Source organism: Sminthopsis crassicaudata, chromosome 4 (assembly GCF_048593235.1).
Source record: "Sminthopsis crassicaudata isolate SCR6 chromosome 4, ASM4859323v1, whole genome shotgun sequence".
Taxonomy (NCBI): Eukaryota; Metazoa; Chordata; class Mammalia; order Dasyuromorphia; family Dasyuridae; genus Sminthopsis; species Sminthopsis crassicaudata.
This window is the reverse complement of record NC_133620.1, coordinates 350,382,385-350,406,095: the sequence shown is the minus strand read 5'-3', so window position 1 is coordinate 350,406,095 and position 23,711 is coordinate 350,382,385. Positions and strand designations below refer to the sequence as shown.

At 49.4% G+C, this 23,711-nt stretch overlaps 2 protein-coding genes across 3 annotated transcripts in view; one reads left to right on the top strand and one right to left on the bottom strand.

The window, feature by feature from the left end:
- The first annotated feature begins 965 nt into the window (after window positions 1–965).
- PGAP3 (post-GPI attachment to proteins phospholipase 3) lies at window positions 966–21,507 on the top strand. Of its 2 annotated transcripts, XM_074261389.1 has the most exons (8): window positions 966–1,203; window positions 6,490–6,587; window positions 7,680–7,832; window positions 18,582–18,644; window positions 18,878–18,939; window positions 19,211–19,347; window positions 19,740–19,944; window positions 20,299–21,507. In XM_074261389.1, the coding sequence occupies exons 1-8, from the start codon at window positions 1,023–1,025 to the stop codon at window positions 20,360–20,362; spliced, it is 963 nt and encodes a 320-aa protein (XP_074117490.1). In that variant the 5' UTR covers window positions 966–1,022; the 3' UTR covers window positions 20,363–21,507. The 2 variants fall into 2 exon arrangements, with proteins under 2 accessions (XP_074117490.1, XP_074117491.1); XM_074261390.1 differs by lacking the exon at window positions 7,680–7,832 and having other exon boundaries at window positions 979–1,203.
- A 589-nt stretch (window positions 21,508–22,096) lies between these two features.
- PNMT (phenylethanolamine N-methyltransferase) overlaps window positions 22,097–23,711 on the bottom strand; it is a 5,386-nt gene continuing 3,771 nt past the window's right edge. Inside the window, exons 2-3 of the mRNA XM_074261392.1 lie at window positions 23,259–23,466; window positions 22,097–22,765 (exon numbers count right to left, since the gene is read on the bottom strand). Coding sequence (XP_074117493.1) covers window positions 22,327–22,765; window positions 23,259–23,466 — 647 coding nt within the window. The 3' untranslated portion in view covers window positions 22,097–22,326. The remainder of the gene's footprint in view (window positions 22,766–23,258; window positions 23,467–23,711) is intronic.

The window sequence follows — 23,711 nt, the reverse complement described above, 5'->3', positions numbered from 1 at the left end:
ATTGATCATCTCATAATCTTGTTCATTTCACTCACTTCCCTCAGCATCACTGCATGTAAGTCTCTCCAGGCCTCTCTGTATTCATCCTGCTGGTCATTTCTTACAGAACAATAATATTCCATAACATTTATATACCATAACTTATTCAGCCATTCTCCAGCAGATGCACACTTCCCTCTCTTGCCACTACAGAAAGGACAGCTACAAGCGTTTTTTTTACATTTCCCTTTTTTACGATCTAGAAGTTTAGGGAAGGGTGGATCCCACTTCTTTTTCTGGTGCACTTGCCTCTAGGCAGTCAGCAACCGGGGCTCAATAAGAATGGCAAAAAAATTCTGGAATTTCCCATGCATATGCACATTAGAAAAACCTTCCCTCAGTACTAATTCAGAGGGAGGGAAGGCAAGTTCTGGGATTTATCACGCATATGTACATAAGGAATAAAGAGATTATTAATTAGATAAATTTCTAAGGACGCACGAGAGCTTGGCCAAATAGTTCCCGGGCCACCAGAAGCAGATCCTCCCACCCCAAACCGGGAATCCCCAGACTGCGTAGTCTCCACCTCCCTTCCAGCGGCTACATTCTGGGGGTTACAGTCCAGACCCCCATTTCCTGCTCTCCACCTGTGCACTTTCACTCCCCAAGCTTTTCCCCACAGCCAGAGTTCTTGTCTATAGCAGCTGAACTATCGCGACATGTCCCCGACAGCAACCTGCTACAACCAATCCTTCAATGTATAAAACACAGAACCCGATGCTTTGAGTGCTACTCGGACTTCGGGACCGGCGAGGAGAGGGCAGGGAGTGGTCCCCGGTACAAACATTCCTCCAGGGCCCGGATCGGCCTCGGGAGATGACCCGGGGAGGCCCGGAACCCTCAATAATCGAGCTTTAGGGGATGGGGGTAGGGGGAAGGGTGAGGAGCGGGGGGTGTGGCTTGTAAAAGAATGAACACCCAGTACTTCCGGCGAGACCGGAAGAGGAGGCGAGAGAGGCGGCTACGGGCCCAGGCTTACGGGGATGGCCGGGCGGACGACGCTGCTGGCCCTGCTGGCCGGTGCCGCAGCGCTAGCGGACGCTTCCCAGGGTGACCGGGAGCCCGTATACCGGGACTGCGTTCTCCGCTGCGATGAGTGGAACTGCTCCGGGGCCGGGCTGCAGCACTTCCGCTCTCACCAGCCAATCTACATGAGTCTGGCAGGTAAGCCCCGCCCCACGCGGAGGCCCCGCCCAGTCTTCAGACCACGCCCACACCCCTCACCCACTCGGAGGCCCCCTCCCTTCCCCCTTCTCTCCAGCATCAGTGCCTCAGTTTCTCCCCTGATTGGGTTGGGGAGCAGCTCGATGGTGACCGCGCAGATCCTCAGATCCTCTGCCCTCCCCCGCGCCTGGCACAACCTTGGGGAAGAAATTAGGGGCTTCCTGGTCAGAGTGGGAGGCCTGGAGTCAGAAAGACCGGAGTTCAAATGTGGCCTCAGACACTTAACCGGTTGTATGACCTCATCTCTGTCAACCTCAGTGTCCTCATCCGTAAAATGGGAATGAATAATAAGAGCATTTACTTCCCGGGTTGTTGTGAGGATCAGGTGACATAATACTTGTAAAACTGGTATGTAACAGGCACCTAATAAATGTTAGCCTATGTCCTCCTCCTCCTCCTCATTATTAGATCCTGTTCGATTCCATTTAATTCTATTGTATGAGAACTGAACAAGATGCAGGCTAGGTGCAGTTATCCCTGGAGTGACATCCCTCAGAGAGATAATGATGCACAAACAGGCAGATGCTCTCCCCTCCCCCATTTGTCAGGAGACCTCGGTTACAGTCCTGGTCTGATCTTAACTAGCTCACTCCGCCTCCAGTCCTCAAGCATTTCTTTCTTTTCTATTTCATTTTTATTCCGAATCTAACAAACACCGAATGAAATGGACACTTCCACATAAGCACAAGCACTTCTGACAGACTGGACACCAGAACAAACCCGCTTTTCAGTTTTACTACTGTCACTTTCACACTAGTGAATTTCACATTTCCCATCATTTCCTCTTCTTTTTGTACTGCATCCTCCTGGTTTGGAAATCATCCACTATAAAACAAGTAAATAAATAAGAAAGGGAGGGGGAAAGGAAAATCCAGAACAATCCCTAATTCAGTAAACACTCATTGAGAGCCTCCTATGCTGGGGCACTGAGAATCTGAACTAAGATAGTGCCTGTCCTCAGGAAGCTTATATGCTAATGGAGATAACAGGTGCCCGAGGAGATACAGATACCTGCATACAGAAGAGAAGATAACTGGTGGAAAAGACTTGCACATAAATAGATAAGGATAAATGCACATAGCTTAAACAATAACTCCTGGAGGGAAAGATGCTAGCCCTGAGGGGAGTAGGAACAGAGTTTCTCTCTCAGGTATCTTGGGGCTGTGTCTGTAATTTGTAGGCCCAGTCCCATGGAACATCTCTAGTATCTGCTTCCTGACACACCCTTATCTCCTATTGATTGCCCAGTCTACTATGGCATTATGGGCCTCCCCGCCTTTGGAATATCTCTGGTATCTGCTCCAGCCTGGCCCACACCCCCATCTCCTGCTGATTAGTCCTCCTTGCCTGCATCCCTGCTCCTCCCAACCTGTCTTCTACTCTGCTATCCAGGAGATTTTCCCAGTATGGAGGCCGGACCTTGTGACCTCCCCTGCTTAATAAACTTCAGTGACTCTGTGGTACCCCCAGAGTCAAATGTGACAGTCCTTTGTTTGGCTTTTAAACCCTTTGTGACTTGGCTCCTTCCTGCTTTTCCAGTACCGTAATTCTCCTCCATGTACTCTACCCTGCAGTGGCATCGGCCTTCTTGCTGTTCTCCTGACCCTGGCCTTTTCACTGGTTGACTTCTTTGTCTGAAATGTTTTCCTCCCCATTTCCACCTTCTGCATCTCGAGCTTCCTTCAGATCTCAGTTAAAATCCCACCTTTTGCAAGAAGCCTTTCCCAATCCCCTGTTAATGCTGGTACCTTTCTTCGGAGAGAACCTCCAGTTTATCCTGTGTATTGCTTGTTTGCACATAAATGTTTACCTGTTGCCTTTCCTAATAGACCTGGAGGCCAGCCTGTTTTTGCTTTTATGTCCTCTCAGCACTTAGCACAATCCCTGGAACCCACTGTTCCTTACTAAACACTTGTTAACTTTGCACTAGGATTCTGAGCAGGAAGGGCAGCAGACCTGCTCATGTGTGCATGCATGTGTGCAGGCAAGGCAGGTCACCCAGTGGAGGGAGTCAGAAAGACCTGAGTCCAGGGGGACTCAGATCCCTGCTAGCTGTGTGACTCTGGGCACACTCTTCACCCACTTTGCCCTAGTTTCCTCATCTGCAAAAAGAGTTGGAGAAGGCAGCCTCTTTTTATTATAGCTTTTCATTTACAAAGCATATGCATGGGTCATTTTTCAACATTGACCCTTGTAAAACTTTCTATTCCAAATTTTTCCCTCCTTCAACCCTCCCCTAGATGGCAGGCAGTCCAATACATATTAAATATGTCTCTACAGTATGTTTGCCAGGAAAACCTTACATAGGATCACAAAAGTTGGACACAACTGAAGCAGCATACATATACACTGTTAGAATTCTTAAAGATGTTATGGGCCAGACTTGTGCTTATCCTGACTCTGGCTGATTCTGAGCCCTTCAGGGAGCTTGCCCAGACTTTGCAGTACACATTTACATGTGTGTGTACACACTTGTGCACACACATCAAGAAACAATTTTTAAAGAAACTGGAGCTGAAGAAAGAGTTCTTAAAGAAGTATCAGAAGAACCTGGAAGATGCAAAGTTTCAGGAGAGCTCTGGTTTTATGATCCTAGCACCCCCTGAGATTGTTCAAAATCTCACAGTCACCAGTGGCCTCCTCGTGGCTATTAGCTGCCTCTGTTCTGTCCTTGTTCTCCTTGACATTTTGCTATACAGGGGCACTATTATCTCTTCCTTCTGGTTCCTCTCAATTGTTTTGTCATCAACGACACTGCTTAGACAATTCTCCTCTTCTATGATTATTTTTTTGCCTCTTTTGCTGATTCATTTGCCCTCTAAATGTCTTCTAGGGTCCTGCTCTCAAACCTTTTTCAGTAGAATTTCTCCTGTGGTGATCTCATCTATTCCCATGGTTTCAATTATCACCTCTTGCAGATGACTCCAAAATGTAGATCTTCAGCTCTCATCTCTCCCCAGAGCCACAATCTTGAATTTCCATCTGTCTGCTGGATTTCTCCACCTGGATATCACACCCACACCTCCAGCTTCAATGTGTCCCAAACTAAATTCATCTTCCCCTCAATAGCTGAAGCATAGTGCAGTGGAAAGAGAGCACTAGGTTTGACATAAAGTGAAATCAGAAGTATTCTATTCAGGCTCTGGCTCTGCTGTTAAGGACATTATGACTACTTTGGGCTTCAGTTCCTTACCTGTGTAATGAGAGTATTGGAAGAGAAGCCTCCAAGGTCCTTTACAGCTCTAATCTGCGATCTTTTGATTCTACTTATGCTTTCCCTATATCTACTGATGGCATAGTCCTTCTCTTGAGCCACTTGGCTCAAAACCTGGAGGCACTTTTGACTATTTCTTTTCCATCATATCTATCTCCAATTCCTTGCTTAGTGGAGAGCTTTCTGGGAGCTGGGGGAGTAAGGGCCATAAGTTACTAATTCTACCTCCAACATATTGCTTGCATCCATGCCCACTTTTCAGCTCTCCTTGCTGCTTCCTTTCTTCTGTCAGTAAACATTTGTTAAGTACCTACTAAAGGTACAAAGAAACACAAAAGACAGCTCCTAACTTCAAGGAGCTCATGGTGTACTTAATACACAAACAAGCCATATACAGATAAATAGAAAGTGACCATCAGAAAAAGGGCACTGGAATTAAGAGGGCTTCAGAGAGGCTTCCTGCAGGAGATGGGATTAGTTGTGACTTGAAACCAGGGAAATCCGGAGGCAGAGATGAGGAGGGAGAGCACCTGAGGCACAGAGCAGCCAGAGAAGATGTCTGGAGCAAGAAAGGGGACGGGGTGGGGATGGGGGACTGAGAGAGGTCTGGTGCTCAAGGTAAGGAAGAACTTTGAAGGCCAAACAGGATTTTGTATTTGATACTGGAGTTTATTGAGGAGAGGAGTGACAGGATCAGACCTGTACTTTAGGAAAATCACTTCAATTGCTGAATGGAAGATGTATTGACAGACCCACTAGCAGGCTGTTTAAGTAACCCAGACTTGAGGTGTTGAGGGGCTGCCTTAGAGTGGTGGCAGGATTAGTGGAGAGACGTGAAGATACCCTGGGAAGGTAAATTAGACTGGCTTGGCCATGGACTAGATTGTATTGGTTCATGTCTTTATTACCTTTTAACCTGGACTTCCAAACTACCTTTCTCCTTTTCTATCTAATCTTGATGCAATTACCTACCCTGCATTCTAGCCACCTAGTGATCAGTCTGGCCTTATATAATCTTCTAGGAGCAGATTGTCTTCCATACTCTGCCTTCTACTTCCTTCAAGGCCATCTCAGGTACCATCTCCTCCATGAAGCCTTCCTGGCCCCAGTTTTCTGTTAGCATTTTCCTAGGCCTTTCCACATCTTTACACTCTTCTAATTCATATAATAGGCATTTGTGTACATACACACAATTGCCCTAGTTAGATTGTCAACAGATTAATGGAGGGCACAGTGCAGTTTTATCTTTGTCATCTTAATGCTGCTGCAGGCCTTGCACATAGTTGTCATTTTGAAAATGTTAAATTTAGTTGGATTAAGTTAAGTGGTGGTTGGGCTAGGGTGGAGCTAAGGAATTTGGGTCTGGTCCTCTGATCCAGATGCTAGAATCTTAGAGCTGAGAGGGCCTTGGGGCCTACTAATCAACCTCATCTTACTGTTGGGAAAAGGAAGACCGGGAAGAGTGAGCTTACTTCCCCAAGGTCACGCAGCCAGTTAGAAGCAGCCAAGCCTAGAGGCTGTATCACTGTTAGCTCTCTTTACCCCCAAATGGTCCACATACTCACATAGAGAGCTCTGTGATACTTACTCCCTGCAATGTGTGGGAGCCAGGAGTTTTGAGCCATTTTGGGAGATGGGGAGATGACCTAGATTTTCTCCATTCACATTATAGAACAATGGAAATCTTCCCTGTGGAGGTTGAGACAAAGAGGGGAGGAAAAGAGGGAAGTTCTGTATCAAGGACTGGGCTGGCTGGGGAGGTCCCCAGCTCAGATGAGTTTCATCTTCTTTAGAGCATCAGAAAGTTCTAGATTTGCCCAATTACTTCTCACCCTGTTTTCAGTAGCTTTCTCATAAGTGTCTTCTCATCCTTCATTCTTGGAATAAAGGCCAGACTTTTAAGTTCCATTTTATTTCTCACTGATCTGCAAGTCAAATTTCTCTGTTTCCTCCAGATTTTTTAAGACAGAAAATAAGGTTGGGGTTACTAAGAAACTCTTTGTCTTTTTCAGGCTGGACTTGCAGGGATGACTGTAAGTATGAATGCATGTGGGTCACCGTGGGTCTCTACCTTCGGGAAGGTTACAGAGTTCCCCAGTTTCATGGAAAGGTGAGTTGGAATAAAAGGTGGTAATGGGTGTATTTGGGAGGAGCCATATGATGAGCCAGGCGGAGGGTGGGGGGCGTTGGGTAGGGGGCTTTGGAGTGTGCTGTGGAATAGCCTGGTCTCCTTGCAGTGCTGGTAAACGGACCCCAGGCTGAGTGTTTCTTTTTGACCTTGTTCTTATTTCTGATGTCCACTAGGAACTTTGGGTCCTGACCCAGGCCAGGGGAGATCAGATCGATGAGCTGGTCAATAAGGCCCATTAGTATTAGAGGAAAGAGAGATTGTCAATTTTTTTAAATAATAAGAAAAAGACTTCATAAGTAAATATGACTTTTTTGGCCTGCCTTCATGTTTTAAATTATTTCTCCAGCAGTGGAGGTGGGTTATTATTATGACTGATAATAATATATATATTAATGATAATTTGATAAATACTAAATAGCTTTTAAAATGGTTTCCCAGATATAACCTTTCATTTGATCCTCAGTAAAATCATGTGATGTAGACAGGCAAGTGCTGTAATGTAAGACCTGTTTTATCGATATTACTATTACAATTACTATACCAATTTACAGTATTGATACATGAGATGGAGACACAATAAGGTGACTACTGTAAGTCAGCTGACTGGCCCACACTCACATGGCTAGTACCTGGAAGAGCTCAGGTAGGAACCCAGGTCTCCCGACTCTCGGCCCCTGTTCTTTTTCATCTCCGGTATTTTGTGGGGTACGGTCCGCAGCCCCAGACAAAATCTTGTACAGCCCACTGCACAGAACAGGGAATGAAGCTATGGATTTGGTCAGAGGTTTTATCCTCCCAAGCCATCATCCAGCTGGGAAGAAACCCCTCAAATTCATCCTGCTTATGAATGCAGATTAGCTGACGAGAACTCCCAGGCCTGTTTGTCAGAGTACAGCAACATTGCAGGTTTCTCATCCTGGTTTCACAAAGCAGGCCCAAACCACTGCCGGGGAACCTGTGAGCATTCAGGACTGAGGCCGTGTAGGAGAGACAGACGCTGTCACCTAGAGCTATGGAGGTGTTTGGGGCACCCAGCTGATGCATGACTCTGAGCTGCTTCTTCCTTTTCAGTGGCCCTTCTCTCGGTTCCTTTTCTTCCAAGAACCAGCCTCAGCTGTGGCCTCCTTCCTCAATGGTTTAGCCAACCTGGTCATGCTCAGCCGGTATCGGACCTCTGTCCCAGCTTCCTCCCCTATGTACCACACCTGTGTGGCCTTTGCCTGGGTAGGTAACTGGGCACTAGTCCAGCCTGGGCCTTGATTAAAGAGGAACAGAGAACTCCTGGCAGGCTGTAGCAGCAGCATAGGGGGGCGGGGGAGGCTTGGAGACAGCAGGGAAAGCCTTCGCACGCTGGAGTTCCAGATACCCCAAAGAATGGCCAAGAAAGGTGCCTCAGCTCCTACCCTGTAGGAGCCCTTTTTTTTTCTAAATGGGAGGAAATACCAACAAATGCAAATATGCAAAAAACAATCCAAAATTCCACTTGATTGAATAGCACTGAAACACTTTTTTGTAGGTACAAACAACTGCAAATGAATTTGTGAGCACCTAGAGGACTGAGACCCAGTAAAAGAGTGCCCAGGAAGGTAGGGTTAATTAGGAGAAGCTTGCTAGGCCAGCGGTTTGGAAAGAGGGGAAGGAGATGGATGGCTTTTAAAGCCCTCCTTGCACAGTTTGTCTCCAGGTTTATTGTCCCCAGTGCCTTTGAGCACTGCTGCATCCTAGCCTCCTTGTCCATCCCTTGCCTCTTGTCTTTGCCCTGACTGTCTTGCATGCCTGGAATGTATTCCTTCTTCACTCTAGACTTACTGGATTCAAGTTGAGTCCTCCTGGAAGACTCCCCTGATTTCCATACTTAGTCCACTCTCCTCAAGTTTCACCCTGTATTTCTCCGCCCAAACTTCTTATTGTTCAGCCGGATGTTAGCTCCTTGGCTGCAAGGACTTTGTTGCTCCTGGTTTGAGGTACAATGCAGAGCACCTAGGAGGGCCTTAGTTAATTGTGGTTGAATTTCATTTGGTGTCAGGAAAGCATGACATAGAGAACTAAGAGCTGGTCTCAGGGCTAGAACAGCCTCTGGCATATCCTAGTTGTCTGGTCCTGGGCAAAGTCATTTATCTACCTAGTACTTAAAATCTGGGGCTGTAAGTTAGAGAGAAGATGCTGGCCTGGATTCATGGATTCATTGAAGGGATTCTATATTGTATTAATGAAATCATAGGTCCAGTCTTGGTGGATATTTGGAAGGGTGCAAAATTTAGATCCAGCAGGCTTCTTGCCTTCATGGGATTGACATATAAGAGGGATGAAACACGTTCCAAAATACTGTAATACAAAATAAAATAGAAGGGATGAGAACTGGTGTTCTAGAATTAGTAGTTCAGAAGGACTAGGAATCCTTTGTCTCATTCTCTGGAAGATTTTGTGTTCCTTTTTTCAAGATTCTAGGTTGCCCAACATCTTTTTAGTCCCTAATCTCTCTCGGAACTAGGAGGGAATATTTGTCCTCCTACACAAACTACAAACCCCAGAATGCCAGTAGCTTCTCACATGCTTATTACATGTGTAGGTAAAAGAGTAAAAACAAAATGGTCTATAGGATCCAGGACTGGGGAAGGTCATGAAACCATAGACTTACAAAGACCTATAGCGATTCAGCAGGCAGAGGGAAGAAGGTATTTAAGGCTCAGAGGATCCTGAGAGGAGAGGTGAGAAAGTATAGCTAAAATGAAGATGCCTTGGAGTCTAATCAGACTCTAAGTGTCCAATCCTGGTGTTTCCTAAATTCTCCAGTCCCCCATAACCAACTTCTTCCTAGCTGTCTCCCACCAGATGTCAACATGCCCCAAACATTATCTTTCTTTTCTCCCTCCCCACTTCCCCCTTTCCAGGTCATTGCAGTTCTTGGAAGCACTTTGGGATCACAAAACCTGTGTCCCATCCTTGACTCTTCACTCTCTCACCCTCCTCCCCACAGGCAGTCAGCTGCCAAATCTTGTCCTTTCTGCATAGCAGCTTATATCTTTTTCCTTCTCGCCCCATTCATATGATCGCTTCCCTGTTTTGGCTTCTCACTACCTAGACTATTAGTGTACCTTCTTCCTAATTGGTTTCCTCTCTAGGTGTCTCACTTCTCCAATCTGCTCTCCACACAGCTGCCCAAGGGACATTCCAAAACCACAAGTCTGGCCATGTCATTCCTCTGATCAGAAAGCACTAGTGACCACCTATTTTCTCTAAGATAAAATACAAACATATATCTGACATTTAAATTCCTTCATTGTCTTACTCTAATTCACCTTTTCAGATTTATTATACATTACTTCCTTTAATGTATCCATTATTTTAGCTAGACTGACTATTTAAATCTTATATACTACTTTCTATCTCTCATTACCATAGCTTTGCCCAGGCTATATCCTATGCCTAGTATTCTCATTATTCTCATTAATTCTCTCTCTCCTCTCTCTCTCTCTCTCTCTCTCTCTCTCTCTTCTCTCTCTCTGTCTTTCTCTCTTTCTCTCTCTCTTCTCTCTCTCCTCTCTCTCTCTTCTCTTCTCTCTCTCTCTCTCTCTCTCTCTCTTCTCTCTCTCTCTCTCTCTCTCTCTCTCTCTCTCTTCTCTCTCCTCTTCTCTCCTCTCTCTCTCTCTTCTCTCTCTTTCTCTCTTCTCTTCTCTCTCTCTCTCTCTCTCTTCTCTCTCTCTCTCTCTCTCTCTCTCTCTCTCTCTCTCTCTCTCTCTCTCTCTCTCTCTCTCTCTCCCTCTCCTCTCTCTCTCTCTCTCCTCTCCTCTCCTCTCCTCTCCTCTCCTCTCCTCTCCTCTCCTCTCCTCTCCTCTCCTCTCCTCTCTCTCCTCTCCTCTCCTCTCCTCTCCTCTCTTCTCCATTTTCTCTCCATTTTCTCTCTCTTACTTCTCTTCTCTGTCTTTCTCCCTTTTCATAAATCCTTGGCTCCTTTAAAACTCAGTACCAATGCCACTTCCTACTGCATGAGGTCTTTCCTGATCCTTCCAGTGCTTATGTCTTCCTATCCCCCCAGATTGTTTTCTATTTATCTGATATATTTTGCATTTACTCTTATAGAAAGAAAAGGATGAAGTGAGTAGTAGCCAAGGTCTGTGTTAAGATGGCAGTAGTAGGGAGAGGAGAGTGCAGCTATAAGAGTTATTATTGAGAAAGAACTGATGGGGCTTGGTGATTGCATGAGAGGAGCAAAGGAAACCCTGAGGTTTCAAACACGGGGCCTATTATAGGTAGTTGACGATGTGGACCTTGAGCCCGAGAAAGTGGTCCCGGGCTGGAGAGATGATTGTGGGAGCCAGTAAGACTGTTAAGGGAGAGGGTTTAGAAGAAGAGGGGCCAAGGGCAGAAACTGGAGAAGCCCTCCCTTAAGTCTTTTAAGGAGAAAGAGAAGCTGCTGGAGAGGGGGCAATCAATTTAATATTTGGCTGAGACATCTCAGAAATGAGAGTGCGAGGAAGGACTGCAGAACCAGAGTGAGAAACAGTATCAGATGCTTTTAAGAAGAACAGGAGCTTTAAAGATGCTTGGATTTGGGGGAAAAAACTGTCCTTGGAGAGTCGTGTGGACAAAAGCCAGGCTGCAAGGGGTTAAGCAAAGTGTGGGTGGTGCCTTGGAAATAGTAGGTACTCAATAGATGCTTGTTCAATTGAACAAGTGGAATCAACAGTTTTTAAAAGTTTGTTGATGAAGAGGAGAGATAGGGTGGTAACTGAAACTGGTAGAAGAGGCAAGGAAAGACTTGGAGAGCTCTGACCATGTTTGTAGTAAAACAAAGTGAAATGGGATGAGAATAAGCACTCACATTTACATAACACATGACATTTTTTGCAGTTGTTATATCCTGATTTGATCCTTTTGGCAATTCTCTGAGTAGGTGCCATATTTAGCCTTGTTTAACTGATGAGGAGACTGAGGATCAAATATTAGTGATACAGCTACAAGGTGTCTGAGGCAGGGTTCTAATCCGGTCTTCCTGACTGACCCAGCACCCTAACCGCAGTGCTGGGAGAGAACAAAGACCCCATCTCCTTTGGTTGTGTCCCTTCCACACCCCTTCCCTGTTCTCCTGGCTCTGGGACAGAGCCGAGAGGTCCTCCAGGCTCACTGTCCAGCATGGTCCCTGGGGTCAGAGAGATCCTAATCCCACCAGGGCAAAGGGCTGATAGCAACTGAAAAATCCAAATCAAGCTTTGGATGATTACCAGGAAAGCCTTATCTCCCAGGACAGCTTGTAACCAGGACTTAAGGGGATCGGAACACATTGTGATGTCATAACTTCTCCTTTGGATCCATAGCCCAGGGGGGAAGCAGGTGGAAAGGGAGACAGCCTTGCAGAGGGGCCGCCCTCCCCACTCTCGGGTCCCCTCAGTGACGCCGCCGTCTCCCCACTGCCTCATTCTGCATCTGCCTGGATTCTGTCTTACTTCTCACACCTTCACTTGTCACATGAGAACAAAGCATTCCTGCTCGCCTTCTCTCAACCCAGTTCTCTGAATTTTCCAGATGAATCATAGGACAGGAAAAGACTTCTGGGGTCCTTGTCTGTAGGGAGGCCAGTGACTAAGTATTCCAGTTGGTTACCTGGAAACTGGGAGGCTGTTCCCCCCACTTTAATGTCTTGGGACGTCCCGTGGCTGGGACTCAGATTTGCTCCTTTCTTGACCTTAGGCGTTCTCCTTTTTTAAGCAGTCTAGGTCTTCCAAGGGAAAGAACCCTGAGTGCTTGGTGATGACCCTGGCCCCTCCAGGGTTGGGGAAGAGAAGTGGGGCCTCTGTTCAGTGGGGCCACAGCCTTCAGACAGGCGCTTCTGAGGTTGCTAAATGCTTTGTGCAGATTTCTAAGACCCCAGAGAGAGCTGTCATTCATAATTCACCTGCCATTTCTGTCTTGGTCTCTACGTGCTTGGTGCTTGGTTTGTTTCTGAAAGATAGGGGATTGAGCAAATTTATTTGTAGACTGGAAGAATTAGGAGGTTACTGACTTGGGGGGGGGGGCGGGCCGAAGAGTTTAGTGCAGAAGAATTCAGTCCTTCTCTGGACTCTACAATTCTGTACTACCAGACTGGGTCTCTTCTGCCGGGGAAGCTGCCCACCAGGGCTGAGGAACATCCTGGCTTGGAAAGACAACAACTACTGTGTTGTTGCCTCTGTCCTTCGGCAGGGAGCTGAGCAGTAGCAGGCACCCCTGGCTCAGACAGAGCCGCTCTTTAGTCTGGTGGGACCAGAAAGTCCTTCTGTCCCAGGGAACTAAGGCCAGGCGTGGCAGGCCTCCCAGCCCTGTCCTGGAGCTGGGACGCCAAGAAAGGGGCCCAGAGGCAGCCTGCTGCCTTCCCCTTCCCTGCCTTCCTTCCAGCAGACACAGTCCTCCCTTTTATTCAGCCTGGGGAAAGTTAAGGAGAAGCCCTAGGGTCAGCTCTGAATGGGGCTGAGGGTTGGGCTGGAAGGAGCAGGCTAGACCTCAGCATGTACTTCCCGGCTGCCCCCAGGCCTGACCCCTCCCCGCCTCTGCCAGAGCCTCTGAGGCAGGCATTCCGGATGACAGCAGCCTTCATATTTAACATTCTGACTCTCCTGGCTTCTGAGGCTCAGAGCTATTTAAAGATCTGCTTGTCTCAGAGGGAGTGTTGGTGACAGTTCTGAGCACTAGGTCTTAACACCAGGTTTCATGATTCTTGATGGCACTGAGCACGATTTTCAACCTGCAGTGTCTCCCATTATTCTAGTTTCTTTTCCTTCATGGCCTTATTTTGCAGATGACTGAAATGGGCTGCCCACTACCGTCCTTCCCCCCCCCCCCCCCCCCGTTTCTCTGCGGCTCCGTGCCCTCTGTGATGCTGGCTTTGAGGTCCCTTCTCCTTGGTGTTTATACAGAGCTATTGGCGCCTGCTGGGCCCCTGTTACCTGATCTCCTCCCAGCAGCGCGGTCTTACTGGCAGGGTCATCTCAGCCCAGACCCTCCTCCCGTCGCACCTCCCCACCAGGTTAGAACTGGGGAACTTGGGGACTCTCTGTGGCCCTGCCAGCGCCGGTGACCCCCTTCCTGATGGCTCTTCAAGGGAAGTGAAATCCAGTCCTCCCAGACTGGGGGAGGGGGAAGGATGAGTGTTTGGTCCCATCCCCTTGCCTGCCCAAATGCCAGGCTCTGGGTGGACTCTTGGTCACCCAGACAGGAGCTAGAGTTACAGCCCTGGAGAATTTTTAGAACTGAAGTGATCTTAGAGAGCGTCTAATCAAGGCCCTTCATTTTACAGCTTTAAGTGGAACTGTCCAGAGGTAGCCTAAGGGGTCTAAAGTCTCTAAAGATATAAAATTTCCCCTTGTTACTGCTTTAGCTGCATCCCAAAGATTTTGATATGATGTCTCATCATTATCATTATCTTGGGTGAAATTGTTAATTGTTTCTATAATTTGCTCTTTCACCCAGTCATTCTTTAAGATGAGATTATTCAGTTTCCAATTACTTTTTGGTCTATTTACCCCTAACTTTTTACTGAATGTAGCTTTTATTGCATTGTGATCTGAGAAGAAGGCATTTATTATTTCTGCCTTCCTACATTTAATTTTGAGATCTTTATGTCCTAATATATGGTCAATTTTTGTATAGGATCCATGAACTGCTGAGAAGAAAGTATATTCCTTCCTATTGCCATTCAGTTTTCTCCAAAGGTCTATCATACCTAGTTTTTCTAATGTTCTATTTACTTTTTTAATTTCTTTCTTATTTGTTTTGTGGTTTGATTTGTCTAAATCTGAGAGTGCAAGGTTGAGATCTCCCACTATTATAGTTTTACTGTCTATTTCTTCTTGCAGTTCTCTTAACTTTTCCTTAAGAAAGTTAGATGCTATACCACTTGGTGCATATATGTTTAGTATTGATATGGCTTCATTATTTATGCTACCTTTCAGCAGGATATAGTTTCCTTCCTTATCTTTTTTAACGAGATCTACTTCTGCTTTTGCTTGATCTGAGATAAGGATAGCTACCCCTGCTTTTTTGGCTTTACCTGAAGCATAATAGGCTCTGTTCCAACCTTTTACCTTTACTCTGTATGTATCTCCCTGCTTTAAGTGTGTTTCCTGTAGGCAACATATTGTAGGGTTCTGCTTTTTGATCCAATCTGCTATCCGTCTCCGTTTGATGGGATCGTTCATCCCATTTACATTTACAGTTAAAATTACTAATTCTGTATTTCCTGCCATCGTATTATCCCCAGATTATGCTTTTTTCCCTTGACCCCCCTGATCCCCCTCCCCGATATTTAATTTACAGACCCAAGGGGTCTAAAGTCATAAAAGGTCTGGGGCAGAGGCAGGACCAGAAGCTGGCTCTTTAAAGCCCAGGCCACTGCCCTTATTGCTTCCCCTAAGGATGACCCATGGGGAACATGAGCATCTCCTGCACGGTGACCCCTGAGGCAGGGACAGGGAATGTTTCACACTAGAGAGCTGGGGACCCTGACATGGAGGGCCCAGTCCTGCCCCTTGTCATCCAGGACACACTAGTGATGGGGATCTAGTCCTGCACTGATACCCCGGGAAACAGGAGGAGAACAGATAGGAGGAGCTCAGTTTATCCTGGAAGCTCCCAATTCACTTTGAGATTATTGAATACAATTCAGCTCCTACTCTGTACCTGGGGCTGGGATTAATGATGGGGACCCAGAGATAAAATTGAACAGATATGGAATAGGAGGGGAGTCCTGGTTCTATGCCTGCCTCTAACTGGGCTTTACCCCTGAGGGCTTCAGTTTTCTCTTCCGTAAAATGGGGCTTAGACTAGAAGCCTGGAAAATCTGAATTGAGGAAATAAGCTCAGAGAGTTCAAGTGATGTGGTCAGAGCCAGTATACTTTTGTTTTTTTTTTTTTAATTATAGTTTTTTATTTTCAAAATATATGCAAAGATAGTTTCAACATTCATCCTTGCAAAACCTTGTATTCCAAATTTTTCTCTTTTCTCCCTATTCCCTCCCTTAGACAAGCAAGTAATCCAATATATGTTAAACATGTGCAATTCTTCTCTACATATTTCCACAATTATCATGTAGCACAAGAAAAATCAAGAAAGAAAACAAAAAGCAATAAAAAAAAAAACAATAAAAGAGGTGAAAATATTTTGTGATCCATATTCAGTTCCCATAGTGCTCTCTCTGGTGTAAATGGCTCTCTTCATTACAAGTCTATTAGAATTGGCCTGAATCACTCATTGTTGAAAAGAGCCACATCCATTAGAGTTGATCTTCATATAATCTTCTTGTTGCCATGTATAAAGATCTCCTGGTTCTGCTCATTTCACTCAGCATCAGTTCATGTAAGTCTCTCCAAGCCTCTCTGGAATCATCCTGTTGCTCATTTATTACAGAGCAATAATATTCTATAACATTCATATACTATAACTCATTCAGCCATCCTCCAATTGATGGGCATCCACTCAACTTCCAGTTTCGAGCTACAACAAAGAGGGCTGCCGCAAACATTCTTGCACACATGTGGGTCCCTTTCCCTTCCTTAAGATCTCTTTGGGATATAAGCTCAGTAGTAACACTGCTGTATCAAAGGGTGTGCACAGTGTGATAACTTTTTGAGCATAGTTCCAAATTAGAACCAGTGTATTTGAATCCTAGACCAGCTTTTTGGTCTTGTTTTTTTCATGGGTCCCAATAAGACCATGAGATGGGGCCAGAGTAGTTAAAAATCAAGTCAACCTTTCCACCAAGTGGAGAGGTGTCCTGTCAGCAGAACCATGGGAAAAGGAATGGGGTTTCTTAACCCCATGTTCTCTCAGGACCTTCCCTTTCCTCCACTCCTCCCCACCGTGAACATTTCACTCTGGACATCCTAAGTCCAAACCAGAGAAGACAGGCTTCTTCTTCATTCCCAACTACTACTTAACTCAGCCCATTTCACGCCTCCCCCTTCCTGTAGTGGTTAACAAGGCAGCTGGGTGACTGCCAGCCCAATCCCTGCCGGCTGGCTCCCTTCTTGGCTCTCAAGCATCCTTGGCACCAGGTCCCGAGTTCTCCTTCCAAATTACACCTCGTCTGCTTTGGGAAACCTGCCCTACCTGACTCGCAGTGTTCCTGCTCTTCCTTCCCAGCTCCTGTCACCTGCCATCCAGTCACTCCACCCTACCCCCATCCCCTCCTTCCTTAGAAGCACAGCTTAGGAGACTCCTCTCTCACCCCGAATGTGATCAACTCCTCAGTCACGCACCTGGGCCAGACAGGATGCCATCAAAACCTTCTCCCATAAAACTTTGTCCCCCTTTCCTGACCATCTCCAGAAGAGGGCTGGGGGAGGAGGGGAGATGTGTGCCCTGGTGGCTCGGGGGATGGTAGGGGCCTAACCTGTGATGAGGGAGAAGTAATAACTTAGTCATTGAAGAGCTGAGCTAAAGGGAACCTTCTAGTCCATCTCTTTTGGAAAAAGGAAACCCAAGAGGCAAGTGACCTAGCTGTCCAGAGTTACCCAGCCCAATGGCTGAGGCCAGAACTGACATCCCTCTAGTCTACAAGCATTTGAGTGCCTGCTGTGGGCCTGGCACGTCCATCCCCGAGACCGACCTCAGTAACTCGGCCCCCAGGGGCCGTGCCTGGCTGCTTTTGGGGAGGCCTTCCCGCCGCCACTCCCTCAGCATGTCTCTGGTTTCCCACTCGGAACCTCCCAGACTCCCCCAGTCCGGCTCTGTGATCCCTTGTCTGCCCTCCGTCCCTTACGACCCCCCACCCTGCATCCCTTCCTCCCCTCCCACCCTAACCCCACTCAGACTCTAGCTGCTTGTTATCACTTTTCTTTCCAGCCTGATTTGTGTCCCCCACCCGACCAGAGGCCCTACTTTTCACTGTTGTCTCCTTATAAAGTAATTCTGTACTGTTAATGCTACAACAATTAGGGCCTCATTTGCATGGTGTTTAGCATCTAGTTCCATGTAATTAATTATCTATCCAAAGGCACAGAAACTGTCCTCCCCCCTCCCCCCGCAGCCCTCGGCTCCCTTTTGTGGGTGCCCCTTCTCTCCTCCAGCCCGGGCTCTGGTCTGTCAGGTTGGGCTGGCCTAACCTGGTCGGGCTCTTCAGTATCTTTTGTGGTGGGATCAGTTTGATCTTAAAGCAGACACACCCCAGGCTGGCTGCCCCCCTCCAAAATCACAGAAGCAAACTCCACCCCCAGATCCGGAGGCTGAGGTCACCGGCTCCCCTAACCTGCTGTCTCTGGGGAGGGAGCTGCCAGGTTGGAGGTGTGGCCCCTGGGGGCGGTTGTCTTAGAGATTGGGTAATTTGGCAGTCCTGAAGAAACAGGTTCCCAGGCCGGCGCGGGACCCTGCCAGAGCTGCTGCTGGGGGGAAAGAGGATGGGAAAGAACCACAATTTGGGGCTGGGGATTTCTCTAGTAGGTCCAAGAACTGGTTCGGAGGCTTCCTAAGCCATTTGGAAAACAGCTCACTTTCCCCAGGCCAGGAAATGAGAAGCTAAATGTTTGGAATGGAGGGTTGTGTGCAGATCCAGACTGACTACAGCAATGTAAATGAAAGAAACACACCCCCCAAAAAACCTGAAACTGAAAGCTGAGTAAAAGAGATAAGAAGGGATGGAGATGGGAGGCGATGGGTGTGGAACTTGCACACCTGCAGGCTTGGGGATGTGTCAGTTCTGTTCAACTGTCTCCTCCCCTTCCCCCCAACCCCTTTTTGGGGATATGGTTTTTTGTAGGAATAGCTCACTGGGGAGAGGAAGGGCTCCCCCTTCCTGAAATGAAAAGTGATTCAAAACAAAGGATATCAAAAACTGTTTAAAATGTGAGGATGTTGAACCAAAAGCCAGAATAGGGGGCGAAGTGTGGAGGTGGGGAGGCCCCCCGAGACTCCCTCCCTGAGCGGTGGGAGGCGAGGCTGGGGCCCCGAGACTCTTCTGTCAGCTGGGCCTCTTCCCCTGACTCTGCACTCATCCCAATCCTCAGGTCTCGCTCAATGCCTGGTTCTGGTCCACAGTCTTTCACACAAGGGACACGAGCCTCACTGAGGTGAGCAGCTTCTGGTGCCAAGGGAGGGGCAGGGGCTGGGCCTCCTTCCCAAGCGCAGCTCCCTGCCGCGCGTTTCCCTCTCTGGGTTAGGGGAGTGCATCCATTCCCTGGCTAACTGAGAAAAACAGCTACTTTCTTCAAAATCTTGCCTGCCTGCTCCCCCACTCCCACCTCACCCTCTCCCCATGGAGGGAAGCAGGTCTAAACCCTTACTGATCTTGGCACGCCCTCAGAAAATGGACTACTTCTGCGCCTCCACGGTGATTCTGCACTCCATCTATCTGTGCTGCGTGAGGTGAGTGCCCCTCTCCCAAGGGCGGCCCCCCGCAGGTCTGGGAGGAGGTGAGCAAGGTACAAGCCGTGACCCCGCCCCCAGCTGTCCCATTTGCCAGGCTCTCCGGCCCCCTCCCCATGTAACATCTAGGCTGGCACAGGGGGAGGGGCAGCAGACTTAGGACTCTCCTCTGTGTCAGCGGCACCGGGTGGTCGTCGGTGGCACTCAGTGGCGGCTGGGAGAATGGCTGGCTGCATCTGAGTGGCTCTGGTGGCGGTGGGGGGTGTCGCAGGACTCTGGGGCTGCAGCGCCCGGCTGTGGCCAGTGCCTTCGGGGGGCTCCTGCTGCTGCTGCTAGCTGCCCACATCTCCTACCTGAGCCTCGTCCACTTCGACTACGGCTACAACATGGTGGCCAACGTTGCCATGGGTGAGGCGGGGCTGAGGGCGAGGCGGGCCGGGGGCGAGCGGTGCGGAAGGGAGCAGCAAGGTCTGGATCTTCCAACCCTGGGTGGGCTTCAGTGGCAGAGACCACTGGGAAGCCGGGGATGGAGGGCATGGGGCTGCCCCTGAGGAGCTGCTGATGGGGCTGAAGAAAAGACGAAGAGCAGCCCGGGTGGAAGCTGTGGGGGCGACAGGAATAATGGCCGTGAAACAGGAAAGGAGGCAGCGAGGCACACAGCGAAGGGAATCTGCCTTGGGGATTGGCCAGAAAGGGGAGCCCCACGGAGAAGTCAGGGCAGCCGGGGTCAGAGAAAAGCGGGGCTCGGGGACCCTGGGAGCAGAGCCCTCACCGTGCCCCTGTGGTCCTCCTTCCCCAAGGCCTGGTGAACCTGGTGTGGTGGCTGGGCTGGTGCCTTTGGAACCAGCCCCAGCTGCCTCACGTGTGGAAGTGCGCTGTGGTGATGGTTCTGCTGCAGGGGCTGGCTTTCCTGGAGCTGCTGGACTTCCCTCCCATCTTCTGGGTCCTAGATGCCCACGCCATCTGGCACATCAGCACCATCCCCATTCACTTCCTCTTCTTCAGGTTGGTGCCCACCTATCTCCCCTTCTCCCAAACTCATGCCCCATATCCCCCCAGGAGCCACGGCAGCCCTCGCGCGCGAGGGTGCCCCTTAGCCCCCTCCCTCTTTGGGTCCCTCGGGCATTGAGTGGCTCCACCTCCTAGGGCAGACCCTGACCACCTTGTCCACCCCCAGTCCAAAGTGGAGGACGGGAGGCATCTTTCAGTTCATGATGTCAGCCGCTCCCCCCCTCACTTCTGAGAGGGCTCCCCGTTCCTCTTGGGCTCAGGGAGGGGGCTTATTTCCCCTTTTTTGCCCCGGCAGAAGGGGGGGAGGCTGGGCCCAGAGCACTGCCCTTCCTTGTTCTGTTCCTGCAGTTTCCTGATGGATGACAGTCTCTACCTTCTCAAGGACACCCCAGTCCCACTAAAGGTGGATTGAAGAGGCGGGGGCAGCGCTACTTTACCCCGGCCTCAGCTCTGGCTGCTGGGAGCTCCAGCCCACAGAGTGGCGGGTTCTTCTTTTTCTTCCTTAAACTTGGACTCTGGCGGAGAAGTGATTCCGGGACTGCCCCCTCTCCGTGCCATTGGCCTCTCACTGCCTTCCAAGTGCTGCTGGACTTGTGCTAACTCCCGTTCCCCCACCCCGCTTCCATCCTTCAGACGCTGAGGGGTCAGCGGGGGAGCCTGATGAGCGGATGGAACACCCCTCAGCGACCCGGGGCTGCCTTCCCTCTGAGCGTGCTCCCAGCCCCAGGGCTCCGGCTCCAGGGAAGCCAGGAGGGGGCTTTCCCTCCCTTTTCCAACAGGTGCTCTCTCCCATGGCACCGCTAGGTGGCGATGGATGCCGGTTGTCCCACAGCCCAGGTTGGGGCTCCTGGCCCCCCCAGCCCCAGAGAAGTATACAGAGGCCCCATAGAGCGCGCCTACAAGAAGCAGGCCCTCGCTTTGTCCGCACACTCAGGAGGAGCCACCACCTTCCCCTTGCAGGGCCCCAGGCCCTCCATCCCCCAGCCAGGCAAAGAGCCAGAGAAGCCCGGCCACTGTTTGGCTCCATGTCAGACTGGCTCATTCTCTTGCTTCTCAGGGAAAAACGGGCTGTGCGTGTGTGCCCGAGTGTGGCTGAGTGTGGGCACGTTCGCGGGGATCCGGTCGAACTCCGCAAAGTGTATCTGGGCCTCCCGGCCAGCCCCCTGCTCGGCAAAGGAAGCCCGCAGTTGGGCAGGGGGCTGTGCGTGAAGGAAGGACTCTGGTGTGCACGTCCTCCCCACGGTCCTCCCTGATTCTCACTCTGCTCCCCTTTGTGCAGGCTTGACCCTAGCCCCACCAGGGAGCCAGACTTGAGCTAAGAAAGTAGCTCTCCTCAAGGAGCTTCCTGTCCCCCCCTTGGGCGTCCCCCAATCCCCAGCTTCCCTGCCCGAGCCAGTGCTAGAGGCCAGCATCTCTCTGACCCACGGGTCACTTAACCTTCCTGAGGCCCCATTTCTTCGTCTGTAAAATGGGAGGAACAATCCCTCTATTACACCTCACAAGGCTGTTGTGAGGCTTCTAGGAGATCATGTATGTAAAACGCGTTGCAGCTCTGAATCTGTCCTGCGTGTTGTTTTTGTATTGTAGAAAAGGGCATCAAGGAGGGGGTGGAAAACATGATTGCTCAGGGAGAGAGAATCCTTGCCTCCCTAAGGGTCAGACCGAGGGGCTGTGCCAGCGCAGCTGGGCATGAGTGAAGCGGCCCCTGCCAGTTGCTGGCAGCCCTGGCAAGTTCTTGCTATACAGTGACATGGAATGGCACTCCCCAGAGGAAGATTGGGGAGAGGTGGGGCTCTTTCTCGTACCCCATCTCACCAGTTTGAGGACTTGAAGGGTTCTGTGTTTGCTGCCTAACAATTCAGAGTCTTGCCCTCCTAAGGCAGTACTAAATGTGTGGGAAGAGGGAGAGAAACTGAGAACCTGGGAAAGAATCATGGGAGCAAGGGAACCAGAAACAGGGAAATATATCCAGAACCAAGTGAAAGGGGAGGGTGTTCTGTTGTCCTCAAGTGCGTCTTCCCTTCCCTAAGGTTCCTCTTCAGTCCTGTGATTGTTCCCTAACCTGTCTCCTCCAGCCTCCTTTTCCTCTCCTTCCTTTCACTTCCCTTTTCAGACTCCCCCCAGGAGTAAGGAGGCTGACCCGAGGTTCTGCTGACAGCATGAAGAAAGAAAACTTTATTGAACAAGGGTGTGTTCTGTGTCCTTCCTCTCTCCTCTCCCATGCCTACAAAAAGAGAGCCTTCCAGACACCTACATATTTTCTGTGAGGATCACAGCAACTATAAACTCCTAAGAACGGGTACTATATTTTTATTATTGGGCATCAATACAGATCCTGAAATGAATGGGCACCAGACATTGGATAACTCGGGCCCTTCATGCTACGTTCTTCTGTGCCCAAACAAAGAAGATGCCTTTGACATCATCCACACCAGTCTGCAGGTACGCAGGCATGGCATATGTTCGGAAATCTCGAACTTGGTACCCACTGCGACTCAAGGCTTCTCTCACTTCCCTTTCCTGAATGGGCACCACAGACAGCTTAGCCTCCCCTGCCAGGTACCAGGACTCCTCCAGGGCCCCGATGAGCAAAAGATGCCCAGTGGGTCTCAGTAGGGTCGTGATGTGGTCCAGAGCCCTCTGGAAACTGGCATGGTCAGGGCTCACTGCCTCCAAGCAGAAGGCTGAGACCAGGGCATCGGTGGGCAGAGGGGCTGGGCTTCCAGGACCCAGCGGCTGGGGCTGGTGCACATCAATGGGCAGGATCCTCTTCACTTTGGAACGAAGCTGGTGCTCCTTCTCCTGCCAGGACTCTCTGTGCAGGAAAACAAGGCTGGGATGAGGACCCAGAGCAATAGAATATAGCCCTTCAAACTCCTCAGTGCCTTCATCTCCCAGTAGGTTCTACGGATGCCTACATTCCAGCTCTGCTTGTTGCAAACGGGCAAGCTCCTTCCTCTCAGCCCATCCTGATCTGACGCTTAGTCTTCCCCTGTGTGATGGGCTTTATTGTTCATGCTCAGCTTTCTTGGGTTCCAGCTCATGTCCATCTCTCCACATGAGGTGCCCGGCTTTTCTCCAGACCTATTATGCCCAGATTTCTGTGCAGATCTCCACACCCGGTGACCACACATGGTCAGTTTCTCAGGGAGGTCTATTTGCTACACCCATGTAACTGCAACAAATATCTGATTACTCCTGTTCTCTGCTTCTCTTCTTCCCTTCCCTTCACGTCTGGCCCTTTCCTCATCTCCCCTCCTGTCTCAGGCTCCTCACTCGTGTGTACCCCACCCTGATGTCTCACTCACCCTTTGCCCTCAATGAGGCAGACGTGTTGACTGTAAAGGCTCCAGTCAAAGGCATCAGGGTCCTGTCGCAGCCAGATCCCCAGCTCCTGGCGATTCACCTCCAAGAAGTCAGTCATAGTGATGTCCTCAAAGTGGGCACAAGCACTGAGCAGCTGGTACACGGTGGGGCCAGAGCCAATATCGATGAGGCTGTGGCCAGTCACCTCACCTACGGGACCAAGGGCCACCTTTTTAGTCACAGCCTCCCCTCTCCTCAGCCTCTGTCTACTTCATTCTTCACCTGTGCAGACCTCTGCGCCATATCTGTCCCTTTCTTCTCTACTCCCTGACTTTTTGTTCTCTCCCTATCTCATATATTTGTCTCTGTGTATCTCTGTTTCAGTCTTTGCCTCTCATCTCGCCTCTTTTTCTCTCCCTATCCCCCATCTTCTCTCTGTCTCTCTCCCTCTGTCT

What these genes read in the sequence shown, in the direction of transcription:
- PGAP3 (XM_074261389.1), top strand. Translation starts at nt 1,023, where the DNA reads ATGGCCGGGCGGACGACGCTGCTGGCCCTGCTGGCCGGTGCCGCAGCG. An exon ending in GGTGGCCAACGTTGCCATGG is followed by an intron (nt 19,348 to 19,739) that starts GTGAGGCGGGGC and finishes TCCTTCCCCAAG; the next exon opens with GCCTGGTGAACCTGGTGTGG. An exon ending in ATTCACTTCCTCTTCTTCAG is followed by an intron (nt 19,945 to 20,298) that starts GTTGGTGCCCAC and finishes CTGTTCCTGCAG; the next exon opens with TTTCCTGATGGATGACAGTC.